Source organism: Rhagoletis zephyria, unplaced genomic scaffold, assembly GCF_001687245.7.
Source record: "Rhagoletis zephyria isolate East Lansing unplaced genomic scaffold, Rhagoletis_zephyria_1.1 Rzeph_scaffold_05607, whole genome shotgun sequence".
Taxonomy (NCBI): Eukaryota; Metazoa; Arthropoda; class Insecta; order Diptera; family Tephritidae; genus Rhagoletis; species Rhagoletis zephyria.
Window position 1 is genome coordinate 10,793 of NW_016162690.1, and position 24,059 is coordinate 34,851.

The 24,059-nt window shown below is 36.8% G+C and overlaps 7 protein-coding genes and 1 long non-coding RNA gene across 16 annotated transcripts in view; 4 read left to right on the forward strand and 4 right to left on the reverse strand.

Moving 5' to 3' along the window:
* Positions 1 to 2,036, reverse strand: part of SelR (methionine sulfoxide reductase SelR) — a 10,578-nt gene extending 8,542 nt beyond the window's left edge. For 3 of the 6 annotated variants that reach the window (XM_017627950.1, XM_017627951.1, XM_017627952.1), the window contains exon 1: positions 675 to 936. In XM_017627950.1, coding sequence (XP_017483439.1) covers positions 675 to 825 — 151 coding nt within the window. In that variant the 5' untranslated portion in view covers positions 826 to 936. Of the gene's footprint in view, positions 1 to 674; positions 937 to 1,687 lie in introns of those variants that run through there. The other 3 variants (XM_017627953.1, XM_017627955.1, XM_017627954.1) reach the window with 2 other exon arrangements.
* LOC108372298 (uncharacterized) lies at positions 983 to 1,574 on the forward strand. Its single transcript, XR_001848839.1, has 2 exons — positions 983 to 1,083; positions 1,182 to 1,574. It is a non-coding gene; the product is annotated as an uncharacterized LOC108372298 (long non-coding RNA).
* Positions 2,037 to 3,811: 1,775 nt separating the features above from the next.
* Tim9b (Translocase of inner membrane 9b) lies at positions 3,812 to 4,609 on the forward strand. The gene is made up of 3 exons (XM_017627960.1): positions 3,812 to 3,936; positions 3,994 to 4,089; positions 4,161 to 4,609. The coding sequence occupies exons 1-3, from the start codon at positions 3,916 to 3,918 to the stop codon at positions 4,386 to 4,388; spliced, it is 345 nt and encodes a 114-aa protein (XP_017483449.1). The 5' UTR covers positions 3,812 to 3,915; the 3' UTR covers positions 4,389 to 4,609.
* On the forward strand, positions 4,436 to 5,336 carry Pstk (Phosphoseryl tRNA kinase). Its single transcript, XM_017627949.1, has one exon. It carries the CDS (start codon positions 4,470 to 4,472, stop codon positions 5,334 to 5,336), a length of 867 nt encoding a protein of 288 aa, XP_017483438.1. The 5' UTR covers positions 4,436 to 4,469.
* Positions 5,337 to 7,001: 1,665 nt separating this feature from the next.
* On the reverse strand, positions 7,002 to 9,906 carry Tsp86D (Tetraspanin 86D). Its single transcript, XM_017627959.1, has 2 exons — positions 8,927 to 9,906; positions 7,002 to 8,847 (listed from the first exon to the last, which is right to left on the reverse strand). The coding sequence occupies exons 1-2, from the start codon at positions 9,489 to 9,491 to the stop codon at positions 8,522 to 8,524; spliced, it is 891 nt and encodes a 296-aa protein (XP_017483448.1). The 5' UTR covers positions 9,492 to 9,906; the 3' UTR covers positions 7,002 to 8,521.
* A 1,562-nt stretch (positions 9,907 to 11,468) lies between these two features.
* Seipin (lipid droplet biogenesis associated protein seipin) lies at positions 11,469 to 14,778 on the forward strand. 3 transcript variants are annotated; one of them, XM_017627958.1, is made up of 4 exons: positions 11,469 to 11,527; positions 13,374 to 13,578; positions 13,635 to 14,122; positions 14,189 to 14,778. In XM_017627958.1, the coding sequence occupies exons 2-4, from the start codon at positions 13,508 to 13,510 to the stop codon at positions 14,515 to 14,517; spliced, it is 888 nt and encodes a 295-aa protein (XP_017483447.1). In that variant the 5' UTR covers positions 11,469 to 11,527; positions 13,374 to 13,507; the 3' UTR covers positions 14,518 to 14,778. The 3 variants fall into 3 exon arrangements, with proteins under 3 accessions (XP_017483447.1, XP_017483445.1, XP_017483446.1); XM_017627956.1 differs by lacking the exon at positions 11,469 to 11,527 and having other exon boundaries at positions 13,295 to 13,578; positions 14,189 to 14,552; positions 14,616 to 14,778; XM_017627957.1 differs by lacking the exon at positions 11,469 to 11,527 and having other exon boundaries at positions 13,295 to 13,578; positions 14,189 to 14,552; positions 14,620 to 14,778.
* A 1,180-nt stretch (positions 14,779 to 15,958) lies between these two features.
* On the reverse strand, positions 15,959 to 17,645 carry Fdh (alcohol dehydrogenase class-3 Fdh). The gene is made up of 4 exons (XM_017627964.1): positions 17,463 to 17,645; positions 17,114 to 17,279; positions 16,729 to 17,027; positions 15,959 to 16,658 (listed from the first exon to the last, which is right to left on the reverse strand). Exons 1-4 carry the CDS (start codon positions 17,481 to 17,483, stop codon positions 16,005 to 16,007), a joined length of 1,140 nt encoding a protein of 379 aa, XP_017483453.1. The 5' UTR covers positions 17,484 to 17,645; the 3' UTR covers positions 15,959 to 16,004.
* A 578-nt stretch (positions 17,646 to 18,223) lies between these two features.
* mor (SWI/SNF- related protein mor) lies at positions 18,224 to 23,125 on the reverse strand. Of its 2 annotated transcripts, XM_017627962.1 has the most exons (9): positions 22,890 to 23,125; positions 22,680 to 22,805; positions 21,510 to 22,425; positions 21,083 to 21,413; positions 20,248 to 21,025; positions 20,007 to 20,190; positions 19,660 to 19,731; positions 18,872 to 19,585; positions 18,224 to 18,805 (listed from the first exon to the last, which is right to left on the reverse strand). In XM_017627962.1, the coding sequence occupies exons 1-9, from the start codon at positions 23,004 to 23,006 to the stop codon at positions 18,609 to 18,611; spliced, it is 3,435 nt and encodes a 1,144-aa protein (XP_017483451.1). In that variant the 5' UTR covers positions 23,007 to 23,125; the 3' UTR covers positions 18,224 to 18,608. The 2 variants fall into 2 exon arrangements, with proteins under 2 accessions (XP_017483451.1, XP_017483452.1); XM_017627963.1 differs by lacking the exon at positions 19,660 to 19,731.
* Between the last annotated feature and the right edge of the window lie 934 nt (positions 23,126 to 24,059).

Below are 24,059 nucleotides of genomic sequence, written 5' to 3' on the forward strand. Positions count from 1 at the left end.
TGGGGAGTTTAGTCATCTCTCGTGCTAAACGTATTATCTTTATCAAGCTTATTAATTGAATAATGAAATCTCTAAAAACGTAATTTTTCGAATTGCATCTTATTAAAAGTGCGATATATATGTATGTACATACGTCGTATATAAATAGATTAGGTTCTAGTTATATACTAGCTTTCTTAAGATGCCCGCAATTTTGAACACCACATCGTAAGTTTTTACCCAATATGGTTTCGGTTTTGAAATCAGTAGTCATTTGTTTATATTTCAAGTGGCCACCAGTTGAAGTACCTAGTAGTATCCAAACTATAAACACAAATAAGAGGCACACATAGACCCAAAACTGAAAATATGTACATACTCTGCTAAACTTAATTAACAAAACATATAAGTACATACATATGTAGATATGTATATGCACACACTTCATACATATGAATGTATGGACGTTTGTACATACGTATGGACATGCATGGAAAATGTAGTTTGCCAAACTGTTAATGAAAACTTTCACTGCGTTCAGCGCTTTTACGCCTAAACGGTGGTGCAACATCCGAACGAACTTTTTCTTTAATTAATTCATTTGTTTATAACGAAAAACAAATACAGGTAGGCTATGTCGAGCGGCAGATGGTATTTCATTGGTATTCGCACTATAAACCAACGTCATCACTCACCCGTGAAATTTCTTTGATTTATGAATGCAGATGCGCCAGCAATTGATGCAGATGGTTTTACGACAGGTATATGGTGAACATTGGCGAGACGAAGAGCTATAGTTGCAAATTGAATGCGCCGAGGTGTGATATTACGAATAAGTGAAAACATTTCTCTTAAATAATGCAAACTATATTATGTATATATTTTATGATTTTTTTTTTTTTATGTAAGCAGCTATTTTAGCACTACACTTTTCAATGATTACTCAATCAGGCGGATAAACATNTGCATGGAAAATGTAGTTTGCCAAACTGTTAATGAAAACTTTCACTGCGTTCAGCGCTTTTACGCCTAAACGGTGGTGCAACATCCGAACGAACTTTTTCTTTAATTAATTCATTTGTTTATAACGAAAAACAAATACAGGTAGGCTATGTCGAGCGGCAGATGGTATTTCATTGGTATTCGCACTATAAACCAACGTCATCACTCACCCGTGAAATTTCTTTGATTTATGAATGCAGATGCGCCAGCAATTGATGCAGATGGTTTTACGACAGGTATATGGTGAACATTGGCGAGACGAAGAGCTATAGTCGCAAATTGAATGCGCCGAGGTGTGATATTACGAATAAGTGAAAACATTTCTCTTAAATAATGCAAACTATATTATGTATATATTTTATGCTTTTTTTTTATGTAAGCAGCTATTTTAGCACTACACTTTTCAATGATTACTCAATCAGGCGGATAAACATGAAATGCAGTCCGAAATTGAAAAAATGCCTTTTTAGGAAAATTGCGCAGCTTTTTAAGAAAGACTCGCTAATTTACTCATCCAATAATGAAACGTCAACTCAAAGCAATACCTAGATGAAGTACATTTGTATATGTTAATAATAATTAATGCAAAACTATTGTGGTGTTGGTCGCTTATTCACACGGTCGTTCGCAACGATCTGTCCTTGGGCCATGGTCACAAAACTATGTTGTAGCGATATTTGCCATTTATTAAGTTGTATTCACTCACCTGTTTAGGTTTTTTATTGTCTACTTCTACTACATACGGCTAATTCTGCGCTACTGCTCTTATTTTTAATTTGATATATTCATACGTTCTAAATTTGGACACGATTCTCCCATGGCAACCTACCAGGTGTTATTTCCTCGCCACTCGTTACAAAACTGACAGCCACGAGTAGTCAATTGACCAAGCAAAGTGGGAAAATGGCAAAACTAGTGAAACGTCATACACGGGCGCAGTGATTGCCCGAAAAGCTTGTGGGCCTTGTATAGGAGGAGGTGGCTCCGGTGGATGTGTTGGTATTGGTGAGGAGCGGTTGTAGACGCTTTTGCCGGAAAATGTAAACATGGGAAAATCAAAAAGCTCATTCACATAATAAATTGAAGTCAGCTGTTCAAGAGATGTGTTGCTTTTGTGAATGATCCACAAACTGAGGACGTAAAGAGTGTGTCAGACGTGGCAGTGCAATATATTTCGAAAAGGTTGATGCACTAAGAAATTTCAGAAAGCATATGCATGAGCAGTCACACGTTGCAAATGAAGTATCTTTCGAAAGGGGTTTTTTTCCGAAGGGCTAATGGCACATTGCTAGTGCAGCCCGAGCAAGTTGAAATATATTTCTGAAATCGATTGCAGTCTAATCTTGCAACTCTTTATTTCTGGAACTGGGCTCGAATCGTCACATACGATATCCTACTGCTCGTCACGTAAAAGCACATCTTTCGAATTATGACATGCGTGAACGCAATCTTTGTGCCATTCAGCTTATACTGCCTGACGTATAACGTAATTTTCTTTCATACCGTTATCGATTCGTGAACGGATGTTACGATTCGAGCCTTGATTTCGAAAATGTGACAGAACGGTCTCTCTGACTGTTCACACATCGAAATAAAATTGCTCTTTCCCAATTTGACAGCGGATAGCGTGGCGAAGTCGGAAATATTGCCACGTCTGACATACTCTTATCTATATAGATATCTACGTTCTTTACCCCCGTCACCACCTTCTAATAAATGTGTCTTAACATCTGTCAAATTTCACTTTCAAAATGGCATCAAGCCAATCAGATCGACCTGCGCCCAAAGTAAATGGGGCGGTAAAATGAAAATTTAGTTATCTTACTACGAAATCATGAACGAAAGACACAAGATCACGCGGGAAGGAAAGAACGAAAAAAGTTATTTTCTAGCTGCCGAAATCTCGACGCCATCTTTGTTGTAAGAAGTAAACAACGAAGAGAACGGAGAAAACCGCGAAATTGTTGAACGCATGAATACTCATTTTTATTATGCAAATTTTTCTATAAATCATGCCGTTGTGTTAAATTATTCTTTACCTTATGTGTACACACGTTGTCACAGGCGAAAAAGAAGAAAATTGCAGTAAAAAGCCACGACCAAATTGTAAACAATGAAGAAATGTAAACAAACGGCTATTGTCAAAATCGTTAAACTTGTTTCCTAAATGCGATTCTAACGGGCTACTCTCCTGCCCGCGTGATCTTGTATTTTTGGTTCATGCTACGAAATGACACTTGATGGTAATACAGCGATGGTACGAAATTCGGCAANGTTGTCTGGTGGCGTCATGCGGCAAATGCTTATTTCAAGACATCAAAGTGCCCACACACAAAAACTTGCAATCACATTGCTCGTCAAAATGACAGTTGGTAGGCCATCGCTGTTCGCCTGTGGAGTTCTGCGGTAACACAGCTTTTTTAACAGAATCTAGACGTGGGGTTAGAAGATCGAATAACCATTTTCATGGTTATAGTAACTGTTGAGCCCAAATGGCACTTTGGGACCTATTCTTAAAAAATGTTAGCCTTACCCTGGTATTCAGTAATTCAGTCTCATCAAAAAACGTATCTACGTTCTTTGGTCTCATCTCAAGTAACTAAATTTGAGCAGAGTCAAGTAAGCGATATGTAAATGAGTTGATAATAGATCTTTCTTTGTAAACTGCCAAAAAAAAATAACTATTCATAAAAATTTTTAGATTAAAAAATAAAAGTCTGAGAATAAAATTGTCACTGAATCACACCCTGAATCACAAGTACTTGCTCCCAATACCTACTCAGTACTCGGTACAAAGGTATCGATACCAATATTACTTGGTATCGGACAAAAAGTGTCGAGCATGTCTTGTATTTACTGGGTATCGTTTTGTCCCTACCATCAGCGGCACCTCGTTTTGATAAGCGTTGATTAAAGTCTCTCAACTTGTTATTAATGGATCCTAATTTACGCAACGTAAGTTAAATCTTGTTTTATAAATATATGTATATGTACATTATTTTTTCATCCTAGTTAAAAGATTTTCTGACGTTGTATAACAAGGTCACAGAATTATGTTTCTCGAGATGTATTGAAACACTATACGAGCGGGATTTGACCAATAGCGAGGTATGTAAATAATTTCTAAATGCGCACACCTACACTATAAAATGCTCACATATCTTTCTGAATTTCCACAGAGTACTTGTATAGATCGGTGCGTAGTAAAATTTGCTCGGTTTAATCAGAAAATGATGAATGTTTACGTTGAGGTGCAATCAGACATAAATCAAAAACGTATGCAAGAAATTGAAGCCAATCAAAAACAACTGGAACAACCGCAAGCGTCGGCATCCATGGCATCTGCAGGAAACATATCGCATTTGCCAACAACAACGAATGGAACACGAGCGCCTGCATTCTCGTAAAAAAAAAACTTGATTTTAGTAATATTGCATTTTACATAAATTTACCACACTTTGGTGATATAAACACATTTAAACAATCACATGTCGACACGCATTTGCCTTTTACCTTTAATAGGCTTGCCCGCAAGTGGCAAAACTACTTTCAGTAATTGGCTATTGGATATATCACAAAAACCCATCAATATCATACATATTTGCTTTGATGACTACTTGACGCCACCTACAAACGAAAAATCGTCAAAATTTGAATTTAAACAACAGCGTAACAGCATATTATCCCGTATAAGGGAGCTTATATACGAATTAAAATATGCAGGCAATATCCCGACGCATTTAAGCGCAGTTGTGAAGTCATCTCTATGCACAGATCTTCATGACTTCGTAGTTCTATGCGATGATAATAATTATTATCGTAGTATGCGATATAAATTTTACCAATTGGCCAAGGAAAATGCATGTGCGTATGCACAAATTTATTTCGACTGTGAATTAAAATTAACGTTGGAGCGAAATAGTTTGCGCCCGGCAATGGACAGAGTGTCGGAGGAAACTATGCAACGCATGGCAAAACGACTAGAGACACCAGATCCGACAACCCATCATTGGGAGTTAAACACATACACTATGAGCGATTGCGAAAATTACAACGTAATAAGAACTCGCATTTTGGCCTTCCTTACAAAAACATTTGAAAACATGTTGCAACCAATGCCGGTACAAACCAAATTAGAAACGATACAGTCACTTGTGCACCAACTTGATTTACTACTTCGAAGACGTATTGGCGAAATTATCCAGACGGAACAACTTACAACAAAGCGACAAATAATAGCTAAAGCTTTAAATATAAAACGGAAAGAGTTACTACAAAACGTGAAGATCAAAGCCGAATTAAAGGAGATAAGTTTTAATGATTTGAATGAGTACGTGAATATGCTTTACTCTTAACTCTTAAAACAATCGAAATTAATATTAAAAAATAAAAAATAAATAAATAAGTATATGTACGTGCATAAATACATTCATATGTACATAAGTGCATAAACTTGCATATGAATAGTTTTATTTTATCTTCACTTTCGTAAAGCAATACAAATTTAATACCCTGCTATTATTTATAAATGATTCAAATAACTTACCTTTTTATGCAGGTAATTAAAAATTAAAAGAACAACTTTTAATATGTATTTTATTGAATTAAGACAAACTCTAGAGTTCCTTTAAATATTTTGCGTTTTGTTCGCAAATTTTACATTGGTATGTATTATATTGTATATATAAATTTATTGAATATTTAAGACTTTGTATATTTATAATGGATTTGGTACACGAATATGTTTGTGTAAATACATATAAATTATGCTCATGTATGTTCAATTGCCATTTTATCTAAAACACATCTTCATTTTTAACGTTTGAAGAACTTCGAAATGTCTACACACAAAAAAAATCCATATCCGCGAAACCAACGCTGCGTTTACATAAGACAATTTGAGACGAGACAATTGAGAATATGTATTAGTCGTCAAATTGTTGTGTAAAGTAGGCGTCCAGACCATTATGAAGACAATAGATACATTTTTTAGCAACCGCTGTTAGTGTCGTTTGGCGTGAATTTCATGCGTTTTTGTCTTGCCTCTTTTTCTCAAATTAACCAAGACGTGACCGAATTGTTCAATTTACTGTCTTCCGATCAAATCATAGACAGTGACGAAGACAATGAGAGAAGTGTGAATGTATTAGTGAAAAAATGTGAATTAATTGCTATTGTCTTGGCAAAATTGTCTCATGTAAACGCCGTCTACGGGTAAGAAATTGTAAAATTACGTTTTTAGTTTCTTCTCTGACGTCAGGGTTTTTCTTAAAAAAACTTTTAAGAACTTTACTTTAACTCAAAAAATTATTTAAAAAACTCAGTGTGATGTAGAAGAAGAATATGAAAGAAAAAAAGTGTAGAATTCGAAGTTTAAATTTTTGGTCGAATAAGGTACTGAAAGGCCTTATAAAATGGCATCCTTGATTATTCTAGAAAATTTGCAATATGTATTTTTGAAAAATTTTATGTTAAGGACTCAAATTTCGCACTTATAACTTTATTAGCTTAAAAAATAAAATTTTTTAATAGGGCATTTTCAATAACCATTCGTCCTTGTGAACCAAAAGACGTATGTATTTATTTTTAATTCCACAGAATTTTGTCTTCCATTTCGTACCCAAAATATTTATTCTACGTTGCACATACTTTTAAAAATCTGGCGATGAGAGAGAAAAAACAAAAACGCAATTTCACTATATCNACCCAAAATATTTATTCTACGTTGCACATACTTTTAAAAATCTGGCGATGAGAGAGAAAAACAAAAACGCAGTTTCACTATATCTGAACCTTAGTTTCGTGAGTATATTGATTGTTTCGNTCTCAAGCAACAACAATTTCGAACAATTTCATTTCTTTATTATCACATTTATATGATTTTAAAATGTTGGCAAACTTCAAAAAAAAATCATGGCCGACAAATTGAGAGAACGGTTATACCTTGCTATGTTTTTATCATGATCTGAACCTTAGTTTCGTGAGTATATTGATTGTTTCGTGTGTTTTGAAATAAATAACATAAAATCGGCGTCAGATTCCTGGTTGTGGTAATTTGTTGAGCTTATAATCGCTATTGACCAATCTATTATTGAATCATTGTCATTCGACGATATTTTGAGAGAACAGACAGTAAAAAATTTACATAGTATAATAATACATGTTTAATTTCATAAAGCATTTTGTAAAATAAATTTTGGAAGCCTGTGATGTTGAGCTGTTAAGACATTCGCTTCCTCAAATGGATAAATACAATTTCTTATTTTTAGAGTTGTTGAAGCTAAACATGAGATTCTTTTTAAAATATTTTGATTTATTTTAAATTTACTAAATTGTTTAAAAATTTGGTCTTTAATTGATAAAACCTAAGTAAATAAATACGTTTAAAGTCCAGATTTTTCAAATGGCAATGTTTCGTTCTCTGCTTTTCAGTTTGCAGTTATTGTTTTAGCAACCAGAAATACTTAAAATTAATATTGCATGCATATTTAGCAGTAAGGGTGAAGTCACAAATGTAAGAATACAAAGCAACAGTATTTTTTTTTTGTATTTCCAAACCGCACTAGAAGAAAAGTTGAAACCTAGTTGAAAACTAGCATCTAGCCGCGGTTGCGCACATTTGGCTAAGGTTTAGAAATAAAAGAGACTGATGTTTTGCATTTTTACATTTAGGACTTCAGCCTAAATATTAAAAAATAAAACGGGGAAAAATATCCAAATGGTACTGCATCTGTTATGCATTTATTATATGTACGCACTTTCATTTGATTTAATAATTGGAAGATCAATTTTGTGTGAGTGCATTAATTTTAGAAACTCGAGTAGAAATTGCAAAATTTTTTATTTATAAAACTGTAAAGTTTGAGAACAATTTGTTGAAATGCATATAATGCTTGTATCATAAGCTAAACGATTTCAAGATTAGTGGCTTCTAATAATCTGTGCAATTTTTTGAGTGAAAAATGTAGTTTTTGTTGTTGCTACTAAGCCCCGCTCGCGTCGGCTCATTCATCAACGTTGTCGTCTGTTTCAGCTAAGAGGAGGCCCAGGAAGTGCCAGACTTCAACGGGATCTGTCCATAGGGAGGGGTTAGCTGGGTAGGGTTCTGGGAGGCATGCGAAGAGTTGCCGTGAGTCAGGTGGCGACTATTCGTATGCCGGGCATAGGTTGGGCACATCCTCGTTTCTTCTGTTCAGGTATGAGTATGAATAGTGCAGTAGTATATACTGAATGCTATATGTAATTATAATTTAATATAGCTTGTCAGAGTATGTTGCTAAAAATAACCACTCGTACCTATGTATAATAAATGCATTTTAAATTCGATATTGTCGAATGATTTTTGAACGCAAACAGCAAGATATACAGCTTATACACATGAATTTCAATCTGATTTAAAAATATTGAGCACAAAAACGTATAAAAAAAAAGACTAATAAGAAAGCACGAATAATATACTATATATGCATATGGGACATTCATATGTACCATTACAAATATGTCGGCAACGCACCATTCAACTTTTGCTTAAATAAAAAACTCACGCAGCCCATCTAGATTTTTGCAAATCAATTTGCCCTTCCAGAGTTTTAGCTAAATATATAATGAATAGTTGTATTAATGCAACGCCCAGTGCAATGCCAGCTATGGTGTACAGATTACGTTCTGCCCAAACACGCACAATTTCAATGCACCCGCTTGCCCAAATACGTTTGCTGGCCGCTGCTACCGAATGCTCTTGAACTCCGTAACCACACATAATGTTGACCAATCCCGAACTTATATCAGTTGCGTTGATACAACAACTGTACGGGACGCCGCAGCGTTCCACCGATGGTGACGAGCAGTTGAAATATTCATTCTTGCCTGCAAATATTATTATTGTTAATTTTAATCATCCATTGTTTTTCATCTATTGTATCTATAGTACAAAAACCGAACTTACTCCAGTCTTGATATCCAGAATTGCTCAGTCCACAACATTTAAACTCGAGTTGGGCAAAATCGATAAGATTTTGCAAATCTGGGTCATCTCGATACGAATGTATAATTTTATCAGTAAATTTATCTTCGAGGAAGGAATTCATATTATGTGGAAACACAAATCCCATAATGGCAATAGCCAATTCTAGTAGAAAGAACATTAGTAAACACATAGTGTAAAATTTAAGCAGGCAAGTATTTTCACGTAGTGCACCCAAGCAACCAGCAAAGCTGACCATAGATATAAGTACTCCGGTAAGCATCATTACCAATGAGATATTGAGTATTACATCGTAGAAAGTTTCTAGGCGCACCCATCCCGTGGATTCCCACTTGTCCATAAAAGCATAAAGGCCAATTCCAAGCAGCAGGCCACCCGATAGCCAAAAAATGAAATTTAGCATAAATATCAGATATTTAACACACGAGCTAACATAAGTAAAGTTCTGTGATATTCTTGGATGCATGTTGCGTATTTCTATACCACTATAACCGCCGCCGCCTCCATGGTGACGGTAATTATTCATATCTGGAATCTGCAGATTTCCGCGGTCAAAGAATCAAGGCGACCTAGAACTATTTTGGGCGTATATTGTCCTCGATGGGGAAAAGGTCTACTATAGACTAAAGATAAGTTAGTCGATAAAAAAATAGAGACAAATCTTTCTCTAAAAAAACATTTTCTTCAAAGCAGGAGGTGATATATATTTCCTTTGAGCGCCTTTTAATATTTTTCTTCTTATCGTTATTTCCTGTTTTTGTTCTGAATACACTGTTTCCTCAATAATGGAATATTTGATGACTTTGGTACGCGTGTTACATTTTATATATTTAACATATTTTTCTCTTATTTGTTAAATTTTTTATTCACAAATAATCTCAAAACAATTCCTTTTATCCAAATATGCTTTGTTATCTTCTAGTGGTGGCAAACTATCGATGTTTTTTTTTTCAAAACTATCGAGTATTTTCACTATCGAAATTAACTTTACGTTCTCTGATAAAACCACGTAAGAGCAAAGCCCTTTAATTTGACATCTCATGAAAATCGGACCAACGATACAGATTTGATGACATGAACAATCGTGGCGTTAAATATTTAATGCGTCAAATCTGCGAACTCAATTAAGAAGTTTTATATCAATAAAAGAAGAGAAGACGTAAATCATTTCCGTCTTGAAATAAATGTCCCGAGCGACGAAAAAATATGATAATCCCATATAATTATTATGAGAAAACCTTAATCATTTTCGTCTTGAAATAAAAGTCCCGCAAAACGAAAAATATAAAAGTCCCATATAATTATTATGAGAAGGCGAAAATAATTTACATCTTAAAGTAATATTCCCGCGAATCGAAAACCACTTTTCCATTGTTCAGTAATAATTATAGAGAGGGATATTTAATTTTATTTATGGTCTCTGTTTTTCAGCACAAAAACCATTCAAAACACACTACAAATTAAATTAATTGGGAGATTAAATGGAAAACTGTATTAACTTTGGAAAAAGAGAGAATACGAACACTGCAAAAATTTAAAAGAAAAATATGAATGTCGGCAAAGGTATTTGAGGCAAGTATAACGGTTTAATTTATTTTTTGGGAAAATGAGAGCTACAGGAGTTACTAAAGGTCAAAGGTCTAACCCCAAATTTTTTTTAATCCAAACATTTCGATATAAATTCCTATTGTTTCATAATATATAAATTTTATAAATATCTTGTAGTTTTAGCAAAAATGGTATATTTAAACCAATTCAAACAACTTTTTAAACTTATTTAATTTGTTATATTTAAAAATTCTACGTAGATTATGAATCAATCTTTTATTTTATAGACAAATCATCGCTACACAAAATCCATCAAAAATATCACCCTGATCCTTTCTGCGTAAGGGGCTTTCGTCCACGCTCCAAAAAACAATTGTGATCGGTCCGACTCCGTTCACAGTATTTTTTGGTGGTTTTGCATGCGTTTGGTATTTGTTTTTGTTTTAATTTATTGCAAAAACCATGATAAAAATATAGTAAGGTAGAACCGCTGAGAGTCACTTTTGAAATTCTTGACGTTTCCAAACAATTTAATTTTTAAATTTACTCACAGACTCACACACACATTTTCTTTTTCAATCTCAAGCAAAAACAATTTCGAACAATTTTAATTTTTTATTTTCACTTTTATATGATTTTAAAATGTTGGCAAACTTCAAAAAAAAATCATGGCCGACAAATTGAGAGAACGGTTCTACCTTACTATATTTTTATCATGGCAAAAACTACAAAATATTTGTAGTTATATACTTATGTATGTATATAACATTTTTGTGGTATCGTGGACTAAACTTTATCTGGTTTATATGTATATAGAAATTAGCCAATGAACTTTGGAATGGGTGTGCAATACACAGTTCCCAGCTGATTCACAACGCTGCAGCACATCCCAGTAACAAAAAGTATGGATAGCAATGGAAAGGGTATTCGAGCTGGAAAGGACTTTTAACCCATAATTGCCGTTGACGGAATATCAAAGAGCAAATAATTATTTTCAGCATATATCATGAAAACGTAAGAAATTCGTAAATCGCAAACGTTCATATACATCAGTAGTGTTATAACTAAAAAAGCAAACCTCGATATAAACGGCTTTAAAGTGTAAATCCGTATCGTTACCTTAATTTACAAAGGCACTAATCTGCAAACTTTTTACTTTACAGAAGAAACTAAAAACATTATAAAAAGAAAATTAAAAGCTGCATATAGGCCTTATAAAGTGGAATAACACCATTGTTTTTGGCACAAAGACTGAAGTTTTTAAGCTATAATTTTATATATCTTACCAGAATCTGTGAAAAAACCAGTTTCGAAAAAGTGTTGGCTAGGGCCTTTGTGAATTGAGGTAACGATAAAAATATTAAAAATTAGTAAACACTTTGTCCTTGTGAGATACCATGGTGGAATTATATGTGAGTTACCATGGTGGAATTATGCCAGGTGATAACGCGAGAAAGCTGTTTTATTACTTCACGTGTTTATTGCGCCAATGCCATATACAGGCTGCGAAATTGTCAGATACAGACAATCGCTGTTTTATTAGTTGACCTGTTTATTGCGCCAATATCAGATACGGGCAATCACACAAATAAATTTTTGTATTATTTGGATTAAGCTGTCTTTACATGAGGCAATTTTTTGACAGGCGATAATCGTCTGCAAAAGTTGCCCTGTTGTCTACTTTGAGGCAAGCGAATTTTGAATGACAATTTACACGAGCGCTTTTCTTAAGCCATGTTGAATCGCCTCATGTAATTATGGAGCTATTGAAGTACATGAGAGATATGTACACCATTAAAGTACTTACATAAATTGCTACTGGGAAAGAGTACCAAATTTTGAAAGCTCTTTAGGTCGGTGTTATGCAGACAAACTTTTGTTTGCCAAATTAAATGGCGGCTGCTTAGTTTGCTCGGAGGTGGTTATGTCGAGTTTGGCACAGGGTTGCACGTTCATTATGGTTTTCATGGCTATTGCCAACACGAAATAAGAATTTCAGATGTACATAACGCGCACAATTTAAAACTTTTGTATATGACAACACCGAATTTGCTGCAGTTTTTCCAAGACGAATTAATATAAGGTGATAGCAGGAGTACAAAAACAAAAATTTACATGTATTTTGTTTTTGCTTTGGCGGCATAAACTGTCAAAATCTGTAAGAGTGTGTGTAGAAATTCAAACAAAATTTTTCAATTTGATATCATTAGCCGTGCGGCGAAACACATACACAAAATCAGCTGAGCTAGTAACAAGTTTTTCCAAACAAAATTAGTTTCAAGGCGAATTAATACAAGGTGATAGCAGANATTTACATGTATTTTGTTTTTGCTTTGGCGGCATAAACTGTCAAAATCTGTAAGAGTGTGTGTAGAAATTCAAACAAAATTTTTCAGTTTGATATCAGAAGCCGTGCGGCGAAACACATACACAAAATCAGCTGTTTTGCTGTGAGAGTCGCCAAACTCGCACTCTCCGAGTTTGCTGCAACAACAATTGCACGCAGTTTGCCAAACAAAATTTCTGCATAACACCAACCTTAAAGAGAAAAGAGATTTTGCACCCTGTTCTCAACAACTGATAACGCACAACCCAACTGATAGCCAGGGCAATTTCCAAAAATTTTAAATAAATTGAAACTACTTATAAAAAAAAATTGAGTCGAGGGTTCGTATACGAGCCAGGCAAAGTCGACACAATAGCGGTGGCCCGATTAGTTTCCACACGGATCTCAAACCATTAACAAACAGTAGTTTTACGCTTGAGCCGTTTATATACGAAATGAATTTTCTGATACGCTTCATAATCTTTCTGCTTGACCCATCGGGCTTGGTACGCCGTCTATTGGTACGTCCTGCAGTTCAAATAGGATACAATATATATGATGACATAAAGAGCAGAGCTGATGAAAAAGTTGGCTCCTTGAAAGAGTTAGTACTTCGCGTCGGATTAGTTGCATTCGCTGTAGTGTTGATAATTTGGATAGCAGTGTTCATGTATGTCGCCTTCTACTATACATATATGCCTGCCATTTCGCATACACGACCGGTCCATATGCAATTCAAGTGAGTATTATAAAATTCGCAAGATCTAATTGAAAATAAATGTCCTTCACTATCAGGTCATGTTTGGATTCCGCAACACCTTGCACATTTCCTCACGCTCATGTCTCGCTCACAAAGAAACAACAATTGCTAATGGTAGGTCAGGCATATCGCGTAGTTGTCCAAATCGAAATGCCAGAGACACCACAGAATTTGGAATTTGGTATGTTCATGGTTTGTGGAGAAATGCGTGATAACAATGCTTTACTACGAGGGCAGTCTTGTCGTTCCGCTATGATGCGCTACCGTTCGCCTCTGATACGTGCAATAACTACCTGGGTATTGAGCCCACTCTTTGTGCTTGGATTGAAGGAAGAATTCCAGCGCGTACCAGTGGAAATATTCGCAAACTATTTAGAAGAGCGGCAACATCCAATTACCGACGTATTCGTAGAAATTCAGTCGCAAAAAATACAATTTTATACAGTATCCTTGCACATAGTCGCTGACTTTACAGGGCTACGGTACATTATGTACAATTGGCCAATACTTTCTGCTGTTGTTGGTAAGATTAATTTTGTACTAAAAAAGCAAGCTTTTATTTACACCACTTTTATCAAATCTTTAATAGCAATCAGCACCAATCTGTTCTTTATTTTGGTGATATTCCTACTAAGTTGGTATCATTGGTCCGACACCACATGGTTACACAATTTGCGTAAAAAGTATGGACGCATTACCGAAACTTTACAGAGTAAAACTAGTAAGGCAATTGCGTCGAAAAGTGGCTTCCGAGATGATGAAGACTTGAGTTTTCTGGATGACAAATCGAATGGCTCAGAGATAGAGGAAATGGGAGGCAGCAGCGATAGCCGAAGAAGCAGCAAAGAGGAATTGATCGGTAGTAAGCCAAGGAAAGACAATGAGGAACAACAGTTGCTTCTACGAAGAGTACAATAATCTTTTTAACGATTTGTACTTGTACTATAGATTGGGTATAATAACTATATATAACAATTAGCCTATCGTTTTTGAATATTGTTTTACTATTGTTTTAGATAGTTTTAAACAATGGTCGAATAAAAAGTATGTATACATCCATTCGTAAATAAGCACAACACGAAGCTATTGCTTATAAAATCCTACAACATACATATGTACATTTACACTTGCTCATTATACATTAAAGTGAAATAACACTCGTATTACGAAAAACAATAAAAGGTGTGTTAATTGATAAGCTAAGTTGACCTGACTGACTATCCATAAAAAACCATAATATGCATATTATGCACAACATACATACATGCCCTATCTCAGAAAACTTTTTAAGGGCGGCTNCACTCGTATTACGAAAAACAATAAAAGGTGTGTTAATTGATAAGCTAAGTTGACCTGACTATCCATAAAAAACCATAATATGCATATTATCCACAACATACATACATGCCCTATCTCAGAAAACTTTTTAAGGGCGGCCTATTTCAGAATTCGGTTCAAAAACGCCCTATCTCAACATATTTTCAATCTATCGCACACGATCTTCAAAACTGACACAATTCAAAATTTGGCATTTTTGAAATTATGCGCCAAAAACCTAAATAGAGCTTTCATTTACTTACCTACATACCTTTCAACTAAAGCTAGAGCATTTGTTTTGTTGTAATTTGTAGCAAAAACCTAAGGTAAAGTCTCCCTTGCTAATATGATTAGCGTATGTTAAGAAATAGTTTTGCGCATTTTCTGGCAAGCGTGTATTTTAGACTTGTGTTACCTTTGAAGATCGTGTGCGATATTTTCAGTTGAGATAGGGAGTTTTCTGATATAGAGCGTTCTTGTAAAGTTCTCTGGGATAGGGCTTTTTCAGTAAAATTCAGTTGAGATGGGGCATTTTCGAACCAAATTCTGAAATATGGCGTTCTTGAAAAGTTTTCTGAGAGGGAGTTTTCGAAACTGCTGGCGAGAGAGGTCGATCTTTCACTCAGCCGTCGATATACAGAAAAAGGTTATTCATAAACAGCAATGTACCCAAGAAGCAAAAACAAATTCATATGGGGCTTCGTTTCCACAACTTTTGCAATAATAGTTTTAGACGACACATATCCTCTCTGTATCGCCTCTAGAAATTCTTGCCAACCGGTGCTGAAACGGAGCTTCTACCGACGAACAAGAGTCTGCATTTACAAATTTATTAATTCTCATAGCAATTCGAACGGTTTATTGGTTCCTAAAATGGTGATTAGTACTGATAGTGAAAAAATGCCGAAGTACAATTTTTGCCATTTGTCCATCACATGCATAATTTGCTGCAGATAAGACCAATTGCTGTTTTATTTTTGGTTGAAGCTACGAAATTAAGATAAGAATGTTTCGACAAATGAATTATTACTCAGGATGAAAATCATGTTGGTACAAATATTTGCTTTATTAAATGCATTTCTTCCTTTCTACAACTTTACAATGGCACGGATGCTTTTGCCTGCATGCATCAAATCAAATGCCTCGTTAATCTTTTCCATGCCCATAGTGTGCGTAATAAATTCATCGACCATTAATTCGTTTCTCAGGTATTCTTCCACCAGCTTGGGCACATCCGAGACGCTCTTCCATCCGCCAAAAGCAGTGCCTTTCCATGTGCGACCAACAACAAGCTGGAAGGGGCGTGTACTTATCTCTTGACCAGCTGCAGCAACCCCAATAATAACTGATGTGCCCCAACCTTTGTGTGTCGCTTCAAGTGCAGCTCGCATGGTGTTAACATTGCCAATGCATTCAAAGGTATAATCGAAGCCACCATCCAAGAGGTCAATGATATAATTCTGAATGGGTCCCTTATCGGCCACTTCCTTGGGATTGATGAAGTCGGTGATACCGAATTTTTTTCCAATTTCAAATTTATCCGGATTTATATCGATACCGTAGATTTTTGAGGCGCCAGCTTTTCGACAACCCATGGCGGTGGCTAGACCAACAGCACCTAAGCCCCAAATTCCGCAAGTACTGCCGGGCTCTACTTTAGCAGTATTAATTGCGGCGCCATAGCCTGTAGGAATACCACAGCCTAAAAGTCCAACCTTTTCAAGTGGAGCTTTCTCGTCAATCTAAAAAATGGTTCTTATTAATTGATTGTACATATATTAATAAAATACATCAAAGATTTATTTAGCGCACCTTGCAAAGGGAGATATCAGCAACCACTGTGTATTGTGCAAAGGTCGATGTGCCCATAAAATGGAATACCTTCTGACCCTTACATGTGAAACGCGATGTGCCATCTGGCATAACACCTTGGCCTTGCGTTGTACGAACTTTTTGACAGAGATTTGTTTTATTGCTCCTGCAGAATTTGCATTCTTTGCACTGCGGAATGTACAGCGGTATGACATGGTCACCGGGCTTAAATGCGTTAACACCATCTCCAACACTTTCAACAATACCAGCTCCTTCATGGCCAAGTATTACAGGGAACACTAGAGTTCAAGATATTGGTTATGTATGGAATTGTATAAAAGATGCATTTCCATGATATGTTCGGTAGGTATACATATATACTAACCTCCTTCTGGGTCAAATCCACCCAGAGTATATGCGTCGGTATGGCAAACGCCGGATGCTACGATTTGAATACGCACTTCGTGCGCTTTCGGCGGAGCCACCTCTACATCTTCGATTACTAGCGGCTTTTTCGCCTCCCATGCAATGGCTGCCTTGCAAGTGATAACCTTGAAATTGACGATATCATTTTTGTTAGATACCGACACACATACACATAAGTATACATATATGTATAAATATGTAATTATAAAATTATACCCGCCACCACAACTAATTATGTACACCAATAATAAAGTATATAATCATACAGATACTTATTGAGGAGTATTTGGAACATTTAATATCCTTACTTTGCCTGCTGTTGAATACATCTTCCAGAATAACTTTATGCTACTTATTAATATTCACAATAAACCAAGTTCAGTGAATAGAAAAAAAGCTTTTTCACGATGTATCGATCGCAACTGCTCCAACTGGTGGTCGAAAACGAATTGAGATTGTGCGATAAAGAAAGTGAATGCCTGCCGGTATTTGGCCGCCTTACTTTGTGTTGTGTTAACCCTTCGTGTGTCCTGCGGGGTCTATTTAACATCAGTGATTCTGTAACGAGGTAGCGACACAATTTTGCGACGTGTGTTAAAGATGTCGACAAGCTGCAATAATTAAAATTTTCATTCCGGCCGAAGGACCCCTGCGCAGAAAGGTGTTCAGCCCCTCTTTTTCGGCAACACAGAAAGAAGAATTCTACTTAGTGAGGGTTATAATCCTTTTTCAAAAAATCCGATTTTCCCTATTTTCAAACACTTTCCAAGTGGTGTGTGGGGGGTGAGGCGGGGAAAGGGGCGACTTTTCATAAAGCGCGGTCCATTCTCTTTCGCTGAAATTTACTCGGAAGTGAATTCCAGAACCTGACCGAATATTAAAATACCAATTTTTCGCAGATATATGTAATGGAAAAAATCTAAAATATTCAGAATAAAGAAATGAGCCCGTTAAAATAAAAATAAGAACGCAATCATTCAAGCTCTGTACTTCACTTCCGAGTGAATTTCAACCTTTGGCTGTGGCTGTAGTTGAAATTCACCCAGAAGTGAATTGAAAACCTGACATGTTACATATTCACATATGCATTTTATTGGTATTATTCGATGACACTCTTATATGTAATTACATTTATCATATTGAATCCAATGTATGGGTTAATTTTAGGAGTGCTGTGCCTGCAACCATTTGCTAAGAACATGCTGAAAGCCTTGACGATAGAAATTCATTTACACAAGTTTAAAAAATCGCGTAAACATCTTTTTTTAGCAAGAAAGGTTGCGGTTCATTATATCAAGATGAAATGATGATGTAAGGTTTGCCACAGGATCGGTGAAATTCAATAAAAAAACAGCATTTACAGCTACAGCATGAAGTGTTATAGTATACGGTAAGCAATAACTTAATGAAGATTATATAGACAGCGAAATTTTATGGGAAATATTTTGTATAGCTTATGATGGTGGCACTGCCGGTGGCGCACCGATGATTGCTGGAATGCTTGGTTGAACATTTGTCGGCGGTGCATTTGCAGATGTGGGCAGTGGAGCACCACATGACACGCCTGCTGGTGTCAATACTGTCTGACTGGTGATTGTAGCGCCGTCTCCACTCGTTGATGCTACAGCAACGGATGTGGATGGAGTTGTGTCTGGTTAAAAAATTGTTAAAATAAGCGTATTATTGCTGGTTATATTTGCTATTTATTCAAATGTACCCATTGGCGTTGGTGGTTGTTGCTGTATAGCAGCCGATGATGCGCCAGGTAAACCAAGTGAAGCAGTTGTAGCTTGTGCATTCCCTCCCATAGCTGTTGATGTGGCTGTACCTTGACTCGTCGCAGTTGCACCTTGTGGTCCAACACTGCTTACACTATTAGACGTAGGTATACCGGCGCTTGTTGTGCTAGCTCCAGTTGCTCCGGAATGACCGGGAGCAGAAGTAACATTACCGACACTGCCAAGGGATGCGCCAGAATTAGCGGTTGAAGGACCACCGCCTGGGGCATTTGCAGCCGTGCCAGGTCCCTGCCATTGCTGTTCTTGTTGTAGGCGATGATGGGCTTGTTGACGGGCTCGAAATTCTGCTGCCTTCAGCTGTTCTAAGTGAAATTGCTGCCGCTCTGTTATGAGTTGTTGGCGCTGATACTCCAATCCCTCCCGTTCACGCTCCATTGTTGTTTCCAGTTCCTCGAAATGGCGTAGTTTAATTTCCAATTTTTTCATTTGCGTTTCGACCAGTAACGCCACCAACGACTTAATTTTTCGTTCCTCAAGAGCTGCCAAGTGTTTTGCCTTAACCGCTGCGGAAGCCAGAGCTGCAGCTGCAGCGGTCTGAACATTTGTCTCGTTGAATACATGCTGTTTTGCTGATTCGGGATCCTTTGCATTATCTGCGTCATTTGTGTCTTCAGTTTTAATTGCAGCACCATCTACAGAAAACGATATAAGTTAATATTTAGTATGCCCTTTATACTCAGGCCGGGATAAAGGTATATATTTGTACTTTTGCAGTCATTATCTGGTTTCTTTTTAGATTCTGTTTCAATTATTTTCTTCTCTGTATTACTAGCATCGTCTGAGGAGTAGATATTCATATTTTTCATGCAGGGATATGGATAAACGTAAACGAACATATGAAACGAGAACGAAGGACGAGCGGGATGCAGGTATATGTGGCAAACGCATGGCCGAAAATAGAAAAAGCAAATTTTGAATTAACATGTTCTTTGAATGGCTTGTAAACGTTTTCGGGAGGAACAGACAATCTTAAGCATACACAAACAAACGCCAGAGAGCATATCGATATATCACATTTTTTCGAAATATCCCTATTTTCTTTATATACCGCACCTGTATTCATTGCAATTGATCCAGCTCCGGTTCCAACAATATGAGCGTCTTCGTCTTCCTTATCCACTCCTGTTCCGGCTATACCACTGTTGGCTAGTCCAAAAGTTGGATTGAATTTACCTCCAGCGGATGCTTTTTCCACGTTCTTCATATGATTATCCATAATTGTAGCGGGTACCTCGTCCTAAAATCAAAATTTTGAACGTATTTTGCTTTTTTACAATTACCATTTACATTATACCTTTATAGCAGCAAATTCTTCCATAGCTGCTTTGGCTGCAGCAGCCGCCACGCGAGGATCAACCACAGAAGCTAAGAAAGCAACTGTTGACATGATAGGGTTGCCAGATTTACTAAATGGTATTGGTTGACATCCTAACGGACCCAAAAATCCGCCATCATCCTCTAGATATGGATCTTCGATAGGAAGTCGAAGGAAATGCAGTATGCACTCATCTTGTGTTCGTGTCCCTACGTGCTCACAAACCTTATTCCAGTCATCTTTATGCATTTCGAGACCCTCCAACAGAAGCAAAGTTTCCTGATCAGTCCACTCGCGTGTCATGCTGGCTGCGGTACGATTTTTCATCGCCGCTGGTTTCTTAGCATATTGGTCCAACTTTAAACCAAATTGCTGACCTGCACTGGAACCATTCTCTATAGTCTCGCTTTTGATAGTTATACCTCCAGGTAAGAGACCGGGTTTGTCTCCTTCCACGGATCCTTCTTTTCCATCTTTAATTATTTTTGGCTTGTCCAAGTCAAGTAGAGCTTTTGCTGCAGATGGCTGCTGCGTCTTTTGCGGATTCAACGATTGCAAACCAGAGGGCGTGTCTGATAAAATATGGAAATGGGAAGTGGGCGGGGGCCCCATTGGAGTCGGACGCAGCTCAGCGTCAATCTGGTAGTTAATTAGACCCCATTGTTCTAAAAATGCGTGAACACGCATTATGGCGCAGACATCGCCTGCAAGGTTTCTGCGACAGGCAGTGCTGGTTAAGTACTCAGTTGGATTTAACCTAAGAAGGTGCCACACAATTTTAGTTTAGAACTATAATTGTACTTATGTTTGTTACCTGTAGGTGTCAATCATAAAGTTACGATATGCCATGTAAATTTCAGGTGTTTTAGATTTATTTTTGCCATTGAAAAATTCCGACATTGCACGCTTTTCGATTACATGAATAGAATTGTAGTCAAACCAGGCAGAGTAGGAGGGCACTATGATGTGATGTGTCTGCTCGGTAACGTTGTCTTCCATATCTTCTTTAGCGGAGGAAGAGAACTCCTGAGTATTACTGTTGTCACTAGTTTTGCCAGTTTGAGAATTTTCTCCATCTCCTGTGGAAAGCGCTTGTGCTGCACTACCACCTGTCATTTCATCATCCAAATCTGTCATTGTTCCGCCTGATATATTAGGTTAAGGTTTTATATTAATAATATTGTAATTATTTATATCGATGATTTTAGTTTTACTATACCTATTATTAGTAATATTATTACCTTTAATTGGCATCATGTCATTGTCGGCGCGAGATTTTCCGCCCGGGGCTGGACTAGCATTAGACTGAAGCGACGATGTTTTTACTACTTCCTGTACGTTGGGTTCTGCTGGAGGATCATCCATATCTCGTGTTAAGTCCTCATCGTCCTCATCATTGCGTGATTTCTTATGTAATACAGCTGGCGATCGTTTGCGCTTTCCTGGTTTCGAAGCGTTTGGCGAAGGGGAACGGCGGCGTTTTTGCTTAGTGGCCGTACCACTGGCACCAGGCACTCGCTTTTTCTCATCCGCTCCAAATGACATGATATCCTCCACTGACATGCGATGTTTGTGTGTCTTCTTTTTGCCCGTTTCATCTACTTCGTAGTCTTCTTCGACCATCCATTCGTTATACTGCTCCAAGTCTAAAACCCATGAAGCTGACACGAACCAACGTTCTGCTGGTATCTCTGGATTCTCGGGCACATATTCCGGCAAATCAAATGAGTTAATGGCCCAGGAATCATAAGATTCCGGAAAATAATACCAATGTAACATTACATGATTTCCACGTTTAAAAACAGGACGTGCATATTCATCCGGGTGTGGATCAACCACTGGGTAAATGATATGAGTAGCTTCTTCCTCATCGGTAACGATCTCCACACGTCTGGTGATTAGGATATCACGCAGCCTTTGGGCCAGTTCTTTGTTTACCTCCGGGCGTATGTAAATGTAATGAATGCGATAAAGATTTGCTTCAACAAGAGCTTGTTCAATATCAATCAGCAACTGAATATTGGGGTCTTTGCGAGGGGGATTTTTACCCACAGAAAAATCGAACTTTTTGCCTCTTTGCTCGGCACGGAATCGAAACATTGTGCTGAAGATGACACATAGGCCGCCACCAGGTTTAAAATCCATAAATAAACGCATCTGCCAGAAATATATATTTGAATAGTTTATAGAAAAAATTACAAATAATAATTATTTATATTATGAATGAACAAATATATATGTGTTAAAACCAAAGCTAACACAAATAGAGTAACTTAAAATCAAATAAAAGTTTAAAAATTTGCGCAGATTGCGTTCGGAAATGCATCATGAAAAAAATAACCCATCGTATGCACCCTGCCATTTCTATTGAAGGGTATACATAAAATATTTCCTGTGTTCTACCAACTTACCGGGATCCGAGTCGCCGGCGGCTCTTGGGCATTTTTGCCAAGTTTAGCTTCCACATATTGCAAAAACTGGATTACCAACTGCGCAAGCGATTCCTTTGTAATTGATTCTGTATTATTTGCTAAATACTAGATGAGAAACATGAAAAGTAATATAATCGCTTTCAATGGTCAGCGCAGCGCCATTTTTGTTCGTGGCCGCGTTGTACTTACCTTTTTACAATTCTTCCCTAGCCAAAGACGAATAGTTTCAAAGCCTTGAAGTGATTCTGGAGATTGGAAGAACTCCACATTAGGACTTCCGTCCTTTTTAGGCCCCAAAGTGTTCATTTTTAAATTAGAAATTACTTTTTAAATACAGATTTTCACAATTAAATATCTAATTTCACGACCCGATCACCAAACCACGCACAACGAAACAAAAAGCCTGCTGCAAAAACAAGCAAGAATAAAGGGAATAAATTACGAATGACACTGTGATATTAAGACAAAACAGAGTTGCATTTCTCTATTTGAAATGTTCCAGAATTTGTCCCTGTCGCTTAAAGAACGCATTCTATTAAATCAAAAGACACATTCAGTTATTATTTAAAATTCATATAATTTTTGTTAACTGAAAAGGCAACTGTTTTGGTAAATTAAGTATTTAATATTAAGTAAAATTTGAATCTTTCCGACAGTCACTGTAAAGTTTAAATCAACCCTGCTGTTTGACAACCAAGAATGAACAACGAAGGCAGAGCCTGGCGCAGCGCAGCTGTGCGCTGCAATAAATCGCCCATCCAATCAAGAAACGCTGACAGTATAAATTTGACCGCTCAGCGAGATGGCTTTCCCAGGAAAAATCGAAAAATCGGAAAAAACAAGTGAAAAAGTGCAAGTGTTCAGTGAAAAGCCAAATGTTAAATTAAAGCGTTGAGAAAATAGTGATTAATTACTATGTGTGCTAAAAGGTAATAATTGCCTGAGAGGAAATGTGCTATTGAGACGCAAAAGTGGTGTGGGAATCTACAAAACAAGTTTTTCAAATAGTGGGACGCCACGAATTAATGAAAAATCGAATGTGCTCTACCTTTTTGGGACGTAAGCTGAAGCAGCGACGTAGGCAGAACTGTAGTTGTCGGAAAGAACTGTGGTGCGGTGCAGGGTGGCTTTGGTGCGAATTTCGTTCTAGACTTGTGGAAGTCGATATAGCACTATTTTCACTATTATATTAAGCAAATGTTAATAATATCCTGTTTTATTAAACTCGTAGCTGCATTAGAACTGAAACAAAGGAATATAAAAGGAGCGCTTGAAAGGAAGAGGCGAATTTGGAACGCCCCTGTCTACGAAAGCAGCGCAGTACAAAATACCTATCGACTGCGCGAATAAAAGAATTAA

Excerpts from the sequence above, each read along its gene's own strand:
- Tim9b (XM_017627960.1), top strand. The coding sequence starts at position 3,916 with ATGGATCCTAATTTACGCAAC. Across the intron at positions 3,937-3,993 it reads TGGATCCTAATTTACGCAAC|TTAAAAGATTTTCTGACGTT; the intron begins GTAAGTTAAATC and ends TTTTCATCCTAG. Across the intron at positions 4,090-4,160 it reads GGGATTTGACCAATAGCGAG|AGTACTTGTATAGATCGGTG; the intron begins GTATGTAAATAA and ends GAATTTCCACAG.
- Pstk (XM_017627949.1), top strand. The coding sequence starts at position 4,470 with ATGTCGACACGCATTTGCCTTTTACCTTTAATAGGCTTGCCCGCAAGT.
- Tsp86D (XM_017627959.1), bottom strand. The coding sequence starts at position 9,491 with ATGAATAATTACCGTCACCATGGAGGCGGCGGCGGTTATAGTGGTATA. Across the intron at positions 8,848-8,926 it reads TTCTGGATATCAAGACTGGA|GCAAGAATGAATATTTCAAC; the intron begins GTAAGTTCGGTT and ends TAATATTTGCAG.
- Seipin (XM_017627956.1), top strand. The coding sequence starts at position 13,295 with ATGAATTTTCTGATACGCTTCATAATCTTTCTGCTTGACCCATCGGGC. Across the intron at positions 13,579-13,634 it reads CCGGTCCATATGCAATTCAA|GTCATGTTTGGATTCCGCAA; the intron begins GTGAGTATTATA and ends CTTCACTATCAG. Across the intron at positions 14,123-14,188 it reads AATACTTTCTGCTGTTGTTG|CAATCAGCACCAATCTGTTC; the intron begins GTAAGATTAATT and ends AATCTTTAATAG.
- Fdh (XM_017627964.1), bottom strand. The coding sequence starts at position 17,483 with ATGTATTCAACAGCAGGCAAA. Across the intron at positions 17,280-17,462 it reads TGTATTCAACAGCAGGCAAA|GTTATCACTTGCAAGGCAGC; the intron begins GTAAGGATATTA and ends GTCAATTTCAAG. Across the intron at positions 16,659-16,728 it reads CTGATATCTCCCTTTGCAAG|ATTGACGAGAAAGCTCCACT; the intron begins GTGCGCTAAATA and ends ACCATTTTTTAG.
- mor (XM_017627962.1), bottom strand. The coding sequence starts at position 23,006 with ATGAACACTTTGGGGCCTAAAAAGGACGGAAGTCCTAATGTGGAGTTC. Across the intron at positions 22,426-22,679 it reads CGCCGGCGACTCGGATCCCG|ATGCGTTTATTTATGGATTT; the intron begins GTAAGTTGGTAG and ends TATTTCTGGCAG. Across the intron at positions 21,026-21,082 it reads TTTATGATTGACACCTACAG|GTTAAATCCAACTGAGTACT; the intron begins GTAACAAACATA and ends GCACCTTCTTAG.